The sequence below is a fragment of the Drosophila montana genome, unplaced genomic scaffold (assembly GCF_035044405.1).
Source record: "Drosophila montana isolate Dmon_TW-CO22-7 unplaced genomic scaffold, ASM3504440v1 contig_1505_1, whole genome shotgun sequence".
Classification (NCBI taxonomy): domain Eukaryota; kingdom Metazoa; phylum Arthropoda; class Insecta; order Diptera; family Drosophilidae; genus Drosophila; species Drosophila montana.
This window is the reverse complement of record NW_026996452.1, coordinates 4,141,502-4,156,511: the sequence shown is the minus strand read 5'-3', so window position 1 is coordinate 4,156,511 and position 15,010 is coordinate 4,141,502. Positions and strand designations below refer to the sequence as shown.

General features: G+C 39.3%; 1 protein-coding gene across 3 annotated transcripts in view; it reads left to right on the top strand.

Annotated features, from left to right (window-relative positions):
• Window positions 1-15,010, top strand: part of Nlg1 (Neuroligin 1) — a 43,134-nt gene that overhangs the window by 23,781 nt on the left and 4,343 nt on the right. For all 3 annotated transcript variants that reach the window (XM_064694680.1, XM_064694688.1, XM_064694672.1), the window contains one exon: window positions 9,547-9,736. In XM_064694680.1, coding sequence (XP_064550750.1) covers window positions 9,547-9,736 — 190 coding nt within the window. The remainder of the gene's footprint in view (window positions 1-9,546; window positions 9,737-15,010) is intronic.

Sequence of the window (15,010 nt, the reverse complement as noted above, 5' to 3'; positions counted from 1 at the left end):
ATATTAAACAAAATTTGAGTACTGTAAATCAATTGATAGAAGAGTTAGAACAAATTCTCAAATATTCTTTGGAAATTTAATTATGATTTAGCCTCTTGAAAACTTAGCATTGGCTATTCTATTAGATTTCCAAAATAATAAAATTCCTCATAATAGGATTACCTCATACCAGAACATAGCCATAAAGTCCACGCTGTATCTTCAGAAAAATCTGATTAAAAAACCGACGTCTGTCCTAGGTATTATACACTTAATCTGCAAGTTCGACAACTCAAGTGCTGGCATCAATAAAGGCAATCAATTTGATACGATTTCAAGTTGAGTATGCCACACAATTGCTTGAGTAGCTTAATGAAAATTCCGCTTAGCTGAAGCTCTTTCATATATTCTCCACGCACACCTACACCTAGCCACACACAGATGCTAGGTTTTTGTACTAGATACTCGAGTCTTGCTTTAATTCATTGGGCAGCCGAAAGGAGACAGGATGTTCACCAGCCGAACGGGAGCCACTAAATAAATGCCTCTTGACTATCGCCTCACCTCTGAGACCCTGCTGAATGGGCCATTAATCTGAGTTGGCATGGCGAATGTGTGTCGGATTTACGTTTAAGACCAGCACAAGTAGCTGGAATTGAAGATGAAGGAGAAGAAGAAGACTAAATGCGCTGTAATGCCCAAATGGACAATTTCATGGCTAGTGTAAATCAAACACGCCTGCAATTAGACCAGAGGTCCACAGACAAACCCCCACGCCCACACAACCCCACACCCACAAGCACCCACACGACCTGGTTCACCTGGCCTCGGACCAGCAGCAGCAGCAGCAAGTGGACAGCCCAATTTGAGCGCAATGTGGCAGGCCCGAAACAATTTAAGGCAATTGCTTTCAAACTCATTAGCATGCAGCATAGGGGATGGGTGTGGCAGCCACTGTGCCCATGTGCCGCCACACTTCTCTTGGCATTGTTGTTGTTGTTGCCCGATTTTTGATGTAACTCGACTCGTAGAGCAGGTAATATTGGTCACCTGCTGCAGTGTTGCACAACATCGAACCGTGCCATTACAAAGCTCGCCCGCACAAGGCCTTGTATCTGTAACTGTATCTAGCCAGCCATTAAATGCACGAAAACATGTCCAAAGCATGCTAAGAGGGTCAACCCAAGCCCATAGACAACCACCTGCTAGCCAAAACGCCGAGCTAGTCGACAATGCCTGGGCTGCATAAAGTCGAAAAAAGTGTGCACCAAAAAGTGCCATAAAGCAAAGTGTTGAAAGTGGCGCAGAGCCTAAAAGTTAAAATGTTGCTCCCAAAACTTGCGACAGCGCCGCAGATAAAATGGCACAAAATGCGCTGCGTGGAGGATGCTCAAGCTCTGCCCCCTTTCAGTGCGAGCATGTGCTCAAACGAAATAAAACTGAGCCAAGGTGAACAAAAGGAGACTGCAAGAGCCCCAGCTCAAGTGCCGTCTCAAAGTGAAATTATTAGAAATTATGCACAAAGTTGCAAGAGACTTTGACAAAAAAAGAAAAAGAAGTAAAAAGTAGCCCACTTGCCTGAGGGCCCAGTAAAAATTTATTAAATATATATTGAAGTAGCCCGATCCAAAGGGGCAAACAATTTCAATTTGCATGTCTCCAGTCGACTGAGCAGCTCTTAAAATATCTAAATAGGTTTTTGTTTCAAAAGTTTAACCATTTTGGAGGCGATTCTTTAGAATTTCTTCGGATTTTAGATTAACTTTGTTAAATATGTCCCAAAAACAAAAGACTTAAAATAGCAAAGGGTTTTAGGTTTTATTTATGTCAACAGGAATCCATTTTTTTTTTTGCCACCGCAATATACAATTTTACTCTTGGAAGATATTTGCTTGGATATAATATTGAAATATTTGCGTAAATAAAAAAATTTTAAATATTTTAATTTAATAAGTTGAGATTGAAGTTTATTTATATATCTAATTTTTGCCGACTTTAAGAATCGAATTTAACTGATCGATGTTTCGTTTCATTTTAAACGCATTTTCCAACACATAACTGTTGCGTAGCTGAGCAGCTTATCTTAAAGCCAGGCGACAGGACACGAACGTAATAACAGCCAGCGGCGTACGGAGCCAGAAACCCAGCTCAAAGTGTCGCTGACAGCTCTATTGTCATTTTAATTTTGCCAATTTATAAACCGCAACGGCAACGCCGAGCTCTTTAATTACCAGTTAGCCATAGCTGTGGCACCAGTGTTGCCAAACACGCGCCGACAGACACGTAGATAAGGCAAAAGCTTTGAGCAGCTGCGGATCTGGCGGTCATGCTAGGGTCTAGGTTCACAGGGTCGACTGCGAGAAATGCCGCAGGCGTTGCTGGCCAACAGACGCTTAATGGCATAAACTTATTTATTTTAATATTATTATTATTTATAACAAAAAATGCGGACCACTCCATGGACAGCTGCTGTTTGACTGTCTACGTTGTTGGTGTTGTTGGTGTTGTTGGTGTTGTTGCTGATGTGCGAGCCTTGGGGTTATGATGACAGCGGACGAGCTGGAGCTCAGCATGCTGCTTAATTTATAGTCCCCAGGCTGGTACCGGAAGTTGCATACATTATGTGCAGAGCGTCTGGCCTGCAGCATATCGGATAAAAGGGTGCCCAATACCAAAAGGGCCATAAACTTTTAAACGCCACTGTCTGTTGATGCCTTTTTGTGCGTTTTGGCTTTAATGCGTCGACTAAATATGCACATTGTTTGCCAACAACTGACGCCCACGCTCTTAGTAAGTCTTCTATTCCCGCTCACTCTGCCACTCTCTCTCTCTCTCTCTCTCTCTCTATCTTTTCTCTCTCTCTCACACTCTCTCGCGAGCAATGTTGCAAATTCGAGGTTTGTTCCAGCAGTTTAAGGCATATCTATGGTAAATTGGAATAACTTAGGAGCTTGTTATGGATATATAGTGCAAAATTCCTCATAAATGAACTTGAAATGTTAAACTTATCAACGGGCAAATTTCTCATAGCAGAAAATACTCTTTCTTCATTTTTTTTTTCTTTAAGTCCAGATTGCAGCATTTATTCAGCCTTAAATATTTTTTTTAAACTTTATGACAGCCATTTTTAAATGGCATTATCTGGCTTTAAGTAAGATTTTTCTAGATAAATGTTTGTTTCAGATCCCTTAATATTATTATTTTTCAGCCAAAATACAATTCAAATTTAAATTTAAGTTAAATTTTACAAAACTTTTATAGCATTCTACTCGGATAATTGCTTATTCTTGTACATGCGATCCCATGTGCCTAAGTGTCACTCCACGCAACCGATGCTCTCTAGTATATATAGAGTATGCTGAACGTTTCATAAAGTTTTTCGGCTGTTGCAGCGGCTCTGCTGCTGTTGCTGCTGTTGCTGTGGAACGTGTTGTTTGCTCGCTGAAACATCATAAATTACATGCGTGCTTTTTGCCACACGCCTCTTGTGTGTACGCGCTCAAACTCAATCTGCTGCTGCAACCCCTACCCCAACCCCAATGCGACCCCAAGCCCAGCACTAAACCCCATTGCACTCTGAACCCACACTCATATGCTGTAGCATGCATACATTCAACTTTTTGTTGGTTTTTTTTTTGTGTTTTTGTGTTTTTTATTTGTATTATTATTGTTGTTGTTATGAAAGTGCAGGATGCAAGTGCGAAGGAGTTGGCTGTTATGTTGATGCGAGTATTATATTAATGTTTGTTGGCCCAATAAATCTGTGAATTGCAAAAATTTTAATGTCGAAATTTTATTCATGAAGTGCGAACGAAATGCTTGGTTTCTGCTGTATTGTCAGTTGCGGGTTAACCCAGCAGACTACAGTTGCGGATACAGATACATGTGTGCATATCAAGGGGGAAATTGCGTGAAGTTTAACTGCGTATTATATTTATTACACAATTCAGCATGGTAGCGACACTTTAGATAGACGGATGATGGACAGTTAAAATTAATTGAATTTATGGGCTTATATGTGTAAAACCTAAATTGTTTGCATTTTCCGGAAGCGGTGGCTAAACGTTCAACATAAACTACATGCACGTTGACAGTACATTTATGTGAGTTTAGCCAGTAAATTGGCCTGGAGCTGAATTGGAAAAGGGGAAACTTCTAGGGCTAAAAATGGATTTAACAGGGGCTTCAAAGCGGTTTAAAAGAGGATGAAATGGATTCAAACAAGTTCTAAATAGCTTATATGTGGAGTTAAGTATAGGTTTTCTGCTCTATTATCCAGTTTAGATCCAAAGTATTCGAGTCTGATTTAAAACTTTTAGTATGACAACCTAATCGCTCAAATTTGCTGTGCAGTGTAAGTGCTGAAGTGTAATAAAAAGGTGTTTATTCCGTATGGGGCGTCATAAATGCGCCAGCAATCTTTCGCATTCCAGCCAGACGCCCACTCAGACAACATATAAAACCCAACCCAACACCGCGTGTGAGCCCAAGTACACAGCAACTCATAATCGTTTGTCCATATTTGGTGGCCTATGTAAGCAACACCAGCAACAAACAAATCTTGTACACAAAGCGGCCGCATGCTGCGGTGGGGTAATTTTGGTAAAAGCTCGCGGTGCACGCGGTGGCGTATGAGTAATATATTTACCAACGGCTAACCAAAGTGCAGCAACAATACAAAATTCAAATGTGATTATAGTAAACGAAAATTCCAAAAACAATTGTAAGTGCATTAGAATATAAACAGAAAACAATTAAAAATCATAATTTATTTGATTGTGTGCTATTATGGGAACACATGAGTGTTATGCAGCATGTCAAACATCCAGCACACACTCACCCGTAAGCACACACACACACACGCACACAGACATCAACATATATGTGTGTAGAGAGTTGTGTTGGGCTGTCTGGCAGCTCTTTTAGTTTCGCATTCATTTGCGAGAAATCCCAGCGGCTTGTGTTCACTATTTAGCTAAAACTGTGCCTTCAAGTGCTGCGAGGCATCGCATCTCGCTTAATGGGGGCAGCGGCTCGTTTTGGCCCTGCAATGCGATTCGTGTTAAGTGGGGTCCACGAACCCCTGGCAACCCCATTTAACCCTAACCCAACATAAACATTAACGCCTGAAAGTGTTCTCCGGGCAGAGATACAACTCGTTTTTGGGTTAGCTAGTTATTTGAGCAAATGTTTGAAGTGTTGCCATATCAGTTGGCAGCTGTGTGTGCGTGTGTGCGTGTCTGTGTGTTAGTGCGTATGTGGCCTAAGGACGATTAAATGGATTTGATTTTGGGGCTGGTAAAGGCTCTGATTCGACTTTGTTTATGTATGTTAATGTAGGCTGCATATTTGTGGCTGAGCTTGTTTTGGGATTATGAAATTCAAATTGGAAATTCAGCATGGAACTGGGAAATGAGAACTAGCTGTTGCCTAATCTAGCAATAGTTTAGGCATAATTATTGTATGTTGGCTAAAGCGTACACTAATTTAATCTTAAAAAAATTTAACAAGCCAATAAAGAGAAATGTTTGCGGTTCAGACATCAAGGTTATTGCAGTGAAAATCTAAATGCATAGTATGCATTCTGCAATAGATAATATAATTTGCATAGTCTGAAAAAAGACAGAATATATAGTCTGATAATGATGCCCCTCCCCGCCAAACCTCCCTAAAAACCGCATACAAATTAGCATATCAAGTTGCGCTCCTTATGCATTTTGAATTAACCTTACTTGAATCCAATTCAGTTTTACCACAATTAGCAGCACCAAATAATCCTGAAAGCGAAACAACTTTTACTTAGAATCATTGAGCTGTAATCCAACGTCAACGACAATTGGCAACACCTTCATATGCTGGAGCACATCCGCATTGTATCCGGCAGCACATTCTCATTTGATGCAATTTAAAATGAAATTGCATTTTATTTGCGCAACTTCATTAGCAAAACCCTTCAGCAAATTCATTACGACTCTCCCAATGACTATCAAAATATAGGGCACTGCGAATGGCTGCAGTCAGCCAAAATTTGACTGTCACATACACAGACACACTCGCACACTCACACACACACACACTCAAGCACTCACTTACTAATACACTGACACACTCACCTACGAGCACTCGAAGGTCTGCCTTCTCGAGTGCGGAAATATTTAAAGTGTCACACACGCTGTTCGGAAATTAAATGTGAACGCTGCTTATGCTCAGCCAGTAAAAGTGGCTCAGAAGACGGGAACTTTTGGCGCTGCGGAAGGCAGACGCTACATTACACTGTGCAGCAACATAACTGAATAACATAAATATTTTAGCATTTAAAGTTTTATGTGTTTAACACAGAAGTAGACGGGCTCTGCATACAAGGAAGTTGGTCACATAGACACGATATCTAGTCAAGGGAACCATGGATAAAATTGCCTATTAACAACAGAAGTTATTTATATTAATTTACTTTCTTTTCTTAGACTATGTTGTGTTTAAAATATGACTATGTATGTTATCAGAGAAGCAGATGTTATATTAACATTCTATAAAGTCATCTATGTGCAACCCTAAAAAATGTAAGATTTGATTGACTATGCCTGTGACATTGGCACATTATTAAAATATGACCATGGAGGTTGCTCAGCAATATATCAGTTATAAGTATATTGCACACATATATTGCACATTCACATTCTCCACATTTTTTATTTACCATTATCTGTGACCATGGAGCTGGCCCAGACATTGATCGGCAATTGTGTTGCTTAGTGCAGTTTATTTACTTGTATTTGTTGTGTTGATGGCCAGTGCCAGCTCTGCTCGCCAGCAGGTGAGGCGTCTCTTTTTGTGGGCGAGGCGCAAAAACAAAACGACATTGTTCGCTTTTGTTGTGGCAACTTCTTCTTCTTGTTCCACTGATACCCCTGTATCATACATTTCATTGCATACTTCCGAGTGTTTGTTGTGCATATTTTTGTCGGTCGCCCGCCGGAGGGGTTTGGCGTTTTGCGTTTCGGGCTTTGGGTTTTAGGTTTCAAGTGTTTTGCGGTTAGTTTTTTGGAGTCCACAGTTTACGTTACGTTTGTTTGGCCTCCTTTGTGGCACATTTTGCGGTGCGTATATGTAGCATTGTTGCACGCAGTATGTGGCTGTATTTATTAAATTTAACTGTCGTGCCATGTTTTCCTTTAAGCACCTTTTCGAACAGTTTAAGCTGATAAACGCTCATATATGAATGCTGGTGGTTTATGTTTTTCCTTTTCATCTTGGAAAGTAAAGTTTTAATTACACGTTGGTTTTTAATGTTTTTTTCACATTATGTACACTTTTGTCTAATTCTGATGCGTTTTTGTGGGCGCACCGGATGGATTTAGGCAGGGTGGCATTAAAATTAGAGTAGGCAAAATATTTAATAATTTCAGCTTTGGTTTTTATAGTCTCTTAACTTTAAATGTAGAGCTAGGAGTATCTTGTATCTTTGAATCAACAAATTTCAACTAGAAGCAACCCGAAAGATTCGAATATTTTCCCCATCACCCGTAGTATTCACAGCTAACTGCATCATTCAGTGCTTAAATATAAACATTATTTTATTTTTTGATATTATTAAAAGGCAATGGGAAATTTTTCATTATTTAATTCAAGCGTTTCCTGTGCTTTTTTTCGTAAGTTGAAAGCAAAAGCATTTTTGCCATACCCACTTTTGGGCTTACCCAACCATTTGAAGCAGTTCCTGCAGCAGGAATCATCGAGGCAGCTTCTGATTGCAATGTTCGTACTACTGCTCATTGAATAATTTAAAGAAATATGGCAAGGACTTTGCGCAGTGCGCTGTTCGAGCTCATTTTAAGTAAACATAGACTTGACATCTTCACTTTATTTATTACACACACATGGATAGACACGCACATCCTGCTAGCAATAACAGCAAAAACAACAACAACAACATCAGCAGCAAGTGCTCTAAGCGTTTGCTCAAGTGTGTGAGATTACATAATAGAAACCGCAAATAAATATATCGCGTACTATAGCACATGACATACGCAGCAATAACAACAACAAGCTATGTACAAACATGTGTCTCCGGAGACAGCGAGTGCTGTTCCCCTCGTCCTGCCACAGGACTTGCAGCTCTAAAAGAAAATCAACAGCACGAAAGCAGCAGAAGCAGCAGCAGCAGCAAACGGGTAAAAATAAGAAGGAAAAAGGCAACTGATATACTCGTACCTTGGGCCATACATTCATGATGAGTGCCCGCCGCCCCAGTCCCAGCCCCAGCACATCCGCACCGCCCGCAGGCAAACGCAGCGGTTGTCTTGGCTTGGGGACGAGCCTCTTGCCTGTTGTCTGTATCGAGGTCAAAGCGCATAACTTAAGTAGCCGACAATAAAATGCATAAGATGGCGCACAGGCCAAAAGGCAAAAAGCAAACCTGAGCGAAAATGTAGAAAATATGGCTCTATTTATTTGTACATTAGGCCAACAGTGAGAAGAAAAAGCAGCAGCAGCAGCAGCAGCAGAAGATGTTAAAATACGCGCCTGACAGCCATTGGCCGTGTGTGTGTGTGTGTGTGTGTGTGTGCTGCTCTTATACTCTGCCCCTCCCCTGCGCGTACCTGGTCATAGCAGCTGCTAGCAAAAGGCCAAGTGTTGTGCTTGACATGTGCAGAGAACCCATTGAGCGCACACCCTGAATATACGTTTTTTTCTGACGTGCGTGTCCTGCTGGGGCCATAACAATTTCACGCTGCGCTGCAAAAGCTGACGAGCTCCCAACATAAACCATACTCAAGTCTTTTGGCGAATACATCAAATAATCAAAGCCAAATGAAATTGGGGCAAATATATGAAATTGAATTATGAATTGCCTTTTGTTAAGTCGGAAAAAGATATTTTCGAAAAATTTGGAAAGAAGCTTATCAAAAAGGAGAAATTGTATTGAAAATTTAATGCTTTTTGGCAATACAATGGCTTAATAATATAAAGTTTACCTTGTATACGTGTTGTTGCTATAAGAGCTATATATATACTAACTATATGTGAACTCTTTAGAGTGTTATATAAAACGTGACAATCCAATTTACCTTGCTGAATAGCCCTTAGACTGAAAGGGGAAGACTATGTGTGTAATGCAAATTAAAAGAATACCTATTTTGCAATGTTGCCCTACTTAATTAAGGGTTTGCTCTATATTTGCTTTAGTTTCTAGATTTTTGCCAGCTTTATTGTATTTTTGAAATATCTAAAAGGGTCACAATAAAAACTCAAACATATTTATAAGATTAATTGTAATGATAAGTATGCGCTTAAGTTTTTTTCCATACTCAACAAGTATATTTAAAGTTCTTTGAACATGCGTATGCATATTTCTAAAGTCCTTCAAATGCACGCCAACGCATTCCCCACGCTTTTTGAGCACACGTAAGCGTATTTCGTGCTTGCATAGAATTTTTGGGACAAAACAAACCGCATAATTAAGCGCTGATGTACTAGCAACAACAGCGTCAGCTATTCGTAAATTGTTAACAATGCGCATTACGTATACGCCGTGTGATGACCGCTTTGTTTTTTCTACCCACACAGATACCAGGACATGTACAACAATCCGATAAAGGCCACTAATTTGGAACATCGCGACGTTGTGCTGGATATACTCTCCGATGCTCGGGTTGTTGGACCCCTGCTGCAGACGGGCATGTTCCATGCGGATGTGAATCGACGCAATTATATGTACGTTTTTGGTCATAATAGCGCGACGGGCCCTTATGCACATGTAAGTACAAGTCCATGCATATTTCATATGGTATATCGGTGTATATTGTCTATGTTATAGATTTTGTGAAATGCCGTCAAATTGTGATTGCAATTACGCGCCGCATTTAATTTAAATGCTGTGGTCAATTTTCGAAATATGTAAACAGCATGAGTTGGGCATTTAATGAGTTTTCATGTACTGCCAGGGACCGAAAAAGTTTCCGCCGCCCTTGTGACTGGCAACAGCTCCTGGGTAACTACTCTTTGCTGGGTCATTCCATCATTGGCTGCCATTTTGGCTTTTCAGCAAAACAATTCACAACTTTGCAGCTGTCCAGGCCGCGGCGCGTAACGATCGTAATAAAGGCAATGAACTGCCTTTGAGTCCAGCAAGGATAACAAAGACAACAACAAGGCACACAAAAGCAAAACAAGCTCAACTTTAACTTGACGCCAAGTCGCTAAGTAGACAATGGCCCACTTCACTGGGAATACGGTTTTGTTTTTTTGTGACCCGCGGGCGGGTCTCAGTGGCTGAGTTGTTCGTGGTGACTGGATGGTTGCCTTGTTGCCCGGTTGCCTTGTCTAACTTGTCTGATTATTTGTGTCTCTGCTTCGACTCCTGTCTGTTGGGTCGCGTGTTCATCTTTTGTCTGCGTCCTGCTACTACGCCTCTTGCCGCCAGTTTTTATGGCTCTGTCATGCCTATGGATTTGTTACTGATTGCCATTTGGTGATAGCCTCTTTTGCTCTCGATATAGTAGCTACACTCTCTACGCTATGTTATGATTAAATGTGTCTATCGATTTGTAATTAGGATGTGGGCGCAGATATTTGATAGAGAGTATATCAGAAATTTGATGGCTTGATTGCTGGATGAAACCACTTTGATTCACATTAATGGAAATCGAATAAGTCTTTCAAATTCAATATAGATTGACGATGATATTATGCATGGAAATCCAATTGAGCAAGTGGACATAAGAAATAAGCCAGATATATTTAAAAATATTTTCAGAGAGACAAAAATGTGCGTTCCTAAAAACTATAAAGATTGGAAGTTAAGTGGAAGTTATGAGGGAATTGTAAATGTTTAATCACAAAAGGATACATTTGATTAAATGAAAGGAATGCGAAACGTTTAAGAAATTTAAAGGCTTAAAAAAGCATTTAAATTATATAAGTGCATAGCAAAAAGTTGCATTTTAATATTTGATATTCAATGTTTCCTCAAGTTTCAAATAAACCAATTAAAAGTGCAAATATTATGATCCACACTTATTAAAAAGCTCTGAATAATACTAAATGTATTAATAATATCTGAAATTAAGATATTGGGAGAGTTAAGAAGTTATATATTAAAATCAAAACACAATGAGTAAAATGTAAAAGAAAAGTATTGAAAAAGTGGAAAAGCTATGAACTTCAAACTAAATTATTTTACAATTTTGGAAATAATTCTTGATGTGCTTATAAAACACTGAATACCCAGAAGGAAACAACCAAAACCAAAGCTTGAAAAACTGTTGGCAGTCCGAGACAAAAAGGAAAACACAAATCCCAAAATAAAGAGCACTGAAACTGAAATAATGAATGGGGAGAACACAAATAAAAATAAAAATCTAAATAAAAACGACAAAAAAGTTATTATTTCGCATTACATTTTTAGAAAGTTTAGCTTTGGCTCTGGCGTTAAGCGCATTTTTATGACTGTAGCAACCAGTCCAGGGAGGGTCCATAAGTTGGCCATAAACCATGGCCAAGTCGACTAAGTCCCAACTAAATGAAAATAGACGTCGGGTACTTGAAACAAGTGTGGGTCATAATGCAGGCAACTGGCTTAATAAATGCGACAACAATTTGTGGGAAATGTTGGTTGCGAGAAAAGTGCAACAACTTTTTAATAGCCGGCAATTAAAGCATAAAAATATATATAAATAAAACGCATAAATAACGAGCAGACGAAATGGAGCGTTTAGTGCGAGCAAAACTTTCCGTATAAACTTTATTTTTTTTTTTTTGATATTTTTTGTAGCTTCTCGCCAAAGCAGCTTAATAATAGATGAGAGCATGTGCCATAGCTTAAACAACATTTATATTTATGTGTTTGAGATGAGAAAAAATGCGAGGACGATCAGCGCAAAGCGCCAAAGCGCCAAAGCGCATTAGTTGCAAATAAATTATGAAAAATAAAATGAAATTCACTTAAATAATTCATGCCAAAAGCAAAGCCAAAACCCTGCCAAGACAAACATGAACAGGATCCTTGGTATAAGCAGCCGCTTGCTTGCCTACAAATTATCGCTGCGACAGACGACAGCCAGCCCTTGGCTGCCGCATGTGCTGCGGGGGCGTTGCCAGACAAATAAACAAACCAACCCACACGCACACGCACACACACACTCATAGTCACACGCGCGCATATATAATACAATTGTATAAGGCGAGCTTTAACAATGCCGCAACATTTTCCTCTTTTCAGTCCAGACATTTTATTTTTATTTATTTGGCCATTTTTTTGGCATTTGCTTTGTTGTTCTGGCAAAGATCTAGCCAAAACTCAACTCAAATCGCACATTTCTGCATAAACTGCGCTTCTGCATTTGTGACCAAGTTTTTTGTTACCATACCCTGTAGTCATCAGATACGGGTGCTAAAGGCAGCAAAGGCAGGCAAAGGGACAGTTTTTATGTAGGTTGATATTCAAATAATTGAGAACTATATTCAAGAATATCCTGTAGACATTATTATCTGACATAATTATCATTATGTTCGAAATAAATACAGATTGTATTCGAGATTCTAAGCGATCTTCAGTACTAATATGAAGGGTATCTCAAGCTAATCACTTTCGCCTCACTTATTCAGAGTGATTTTTCTTATGCTGGGCTGATGCTTAAGCAACTCGCAGGCTACTCACTGCCTAACAAGTGACCACGCCCACACTTCAACCTCAACTGACAATCTGACTGAATGACTCTACCCCGCCTGCATTCCCGCGCTCCGCATGCTCTCGACTATCGCTCTGACTAAAGCTGCGGGCATATTGTAAAACTTTTTGGCACATGTCTTGCATGTTTGCAGCTGAGAGGCTGGCGTCCAAGGAGCTCACTTACCCAGCGCCTGACGGTTGGCCAGGGGGAGAGATACTTACTCGAGTCTGAAGTGCACACGAACGCGGCTCAAGGCAATTGTTAAAACGGCGAAAATGATGCGAATAAAAGAAGTTCGTAAACGCAACTAAAGTGGCCTTTTTGCCAATAAAATTCAATTGCCAAAAAAAACTCAAAGTTTCAATTATTTTCAACCATCCGCAAAAATAGAGAACTCCAACTTGGTGAAATTCCTGCACAAATTGGCATTTATAATGTTATGCCAATCGATATTGACTATTTGTGTATATGCCAAAAATGTTGGCTAATAATCTCTGGAAACGCCTCCATTTCTTTCTGGAGTAAATTTAATTTATTTCTAAAATTAGGAAAATACCAAAAGAAAAAAAAATTTGTTTTCGCATATTAAGCCCAACATTTCTATGTCCTGTCTGATCCCTTTTTTTCCAGCCCATGCCTGGTAGACGTTTCTTAATAGGCGCTTTTGGGCTGCCTTTTTGATAAGAATGCGGAATAAATTGTTAGAGGAAGGAAACTAAATTCATGAAAATAAATATAATAAAACGAAACTAAAATTTTTATTTGCGACGCGCTTGCAAAACTTTTCTTTCGTTGACCGCATTCAGAAAAGAAATGCGACTCAAGACTTTGGCAAATAATAAAAAACTTTTCCTACGTGACACTAAATGTGTTGCATACTTTTTGGGCCCGCTCCGAAAATAAAAGACGAACAAATAACTTGACCGAAACTCGAGCAACTGCCCTGATACTTATAATTATGGAATGGAAAATTACAAATTAAAGACGCTCACACTTTTCGGCAAACAGCACTATGTGGGCGTGTCTGTTTAAGCTTATATAATCCCATTAAGATGACTTACAAATTACAGCCAGCCCACCTTGGCCCCGGGCGGTCATGGGTCGCGCCACGCCTGCTGGCGTTTGCATTAGAGCAAAATTTGGCAAACATTTTTGGCAATTTTCGACTCCCAAACTCCATGAAGCTTATTAGGACAAATGGGACTTAGGCAAATTGTTGCTTCCGCTGGCTTTAGGCGAAAGCGGAAGTAAACTGAGGGCGTGTGTCAGCGCGACAGGCAGACATGGCGAGGGGCAGAACAAACAAAAGCATAAATTACAAAATTAACGCATTTATTTCAAATTGAATTTCCGCCTTTTCGTTTAATGTTATGTGAAACTTTAATGATAATTGCTCGCAATGAAAAAAACTTAATAAAGCCAACAATATTTTATACATTTATTTTTTATATAAAGTATGCATCGCATGCTTGAAATTAGCTGGCACTTAAAAACTGGCAATTAATTAGCGATTGTATTATTTATTTCAAGTGGAAACAATTTTAAAATGCTGCTAAGTGTTGCTTAAACTCTTCAATAAATATACGCCATTAAAGAAATACAAATATTTGTTTACTCTCAACTCTTTAAAACTATAAAAAAAAGCTACAGCCAATTTTGTATTCTTCTAACATTCTGTTATAAGCAATTGTTGCCGCAAAAACTTTCTATTATTGTACTCAAATGGCTTTCAAATAAACATATGTTGTGTACATGGCAGCAATACTGGTAATAAACAAGTATTTATGGTCCATTCAATTGGCTTGGGTCAGATAAAAAGTTTATTGAACCTAAAGATGGCGTAAAAACTCGTCTAAGCCAATAAATACAGACTTTTCTTTCTATATTTGCGCGTTTCGTCAAAATAATAGAAAGGCAAAATCAAAAATGAAATTCATCATTCAGAAATGCCACCAAAAGCTGGCGACAAGCATGAAAATGAGCTCAAAAACGGACAACAACAACAATCACAAAAGACGACACCAATTTTTATGAGCGCCAAAGCAAAATGCTTTGTGACTTTGTTACATTTTTCGTGGCAACAGCGTAAAGTTGCCTTTATTACCTACCTACTTACTGCAGTTGTTGCCCCCGGCCCCAGACTGTAAATGTCTATCTCTCCGTCTAACTGCCTGACAGACTGGCCAAATATTTATGCGGGCAAAGCCAACAAGATTGATGCTGACTGGCCAAAAGCTGCTGAATAACATTTTTCGCTGATCTGGTGTCTGAAAAATGTTCACAAGATTTTCAATGCATATTTAAATCAAGCGGAGGGTATATTGATTGTGCAAAGAAATCGGAACAAAATTCAACAAGAA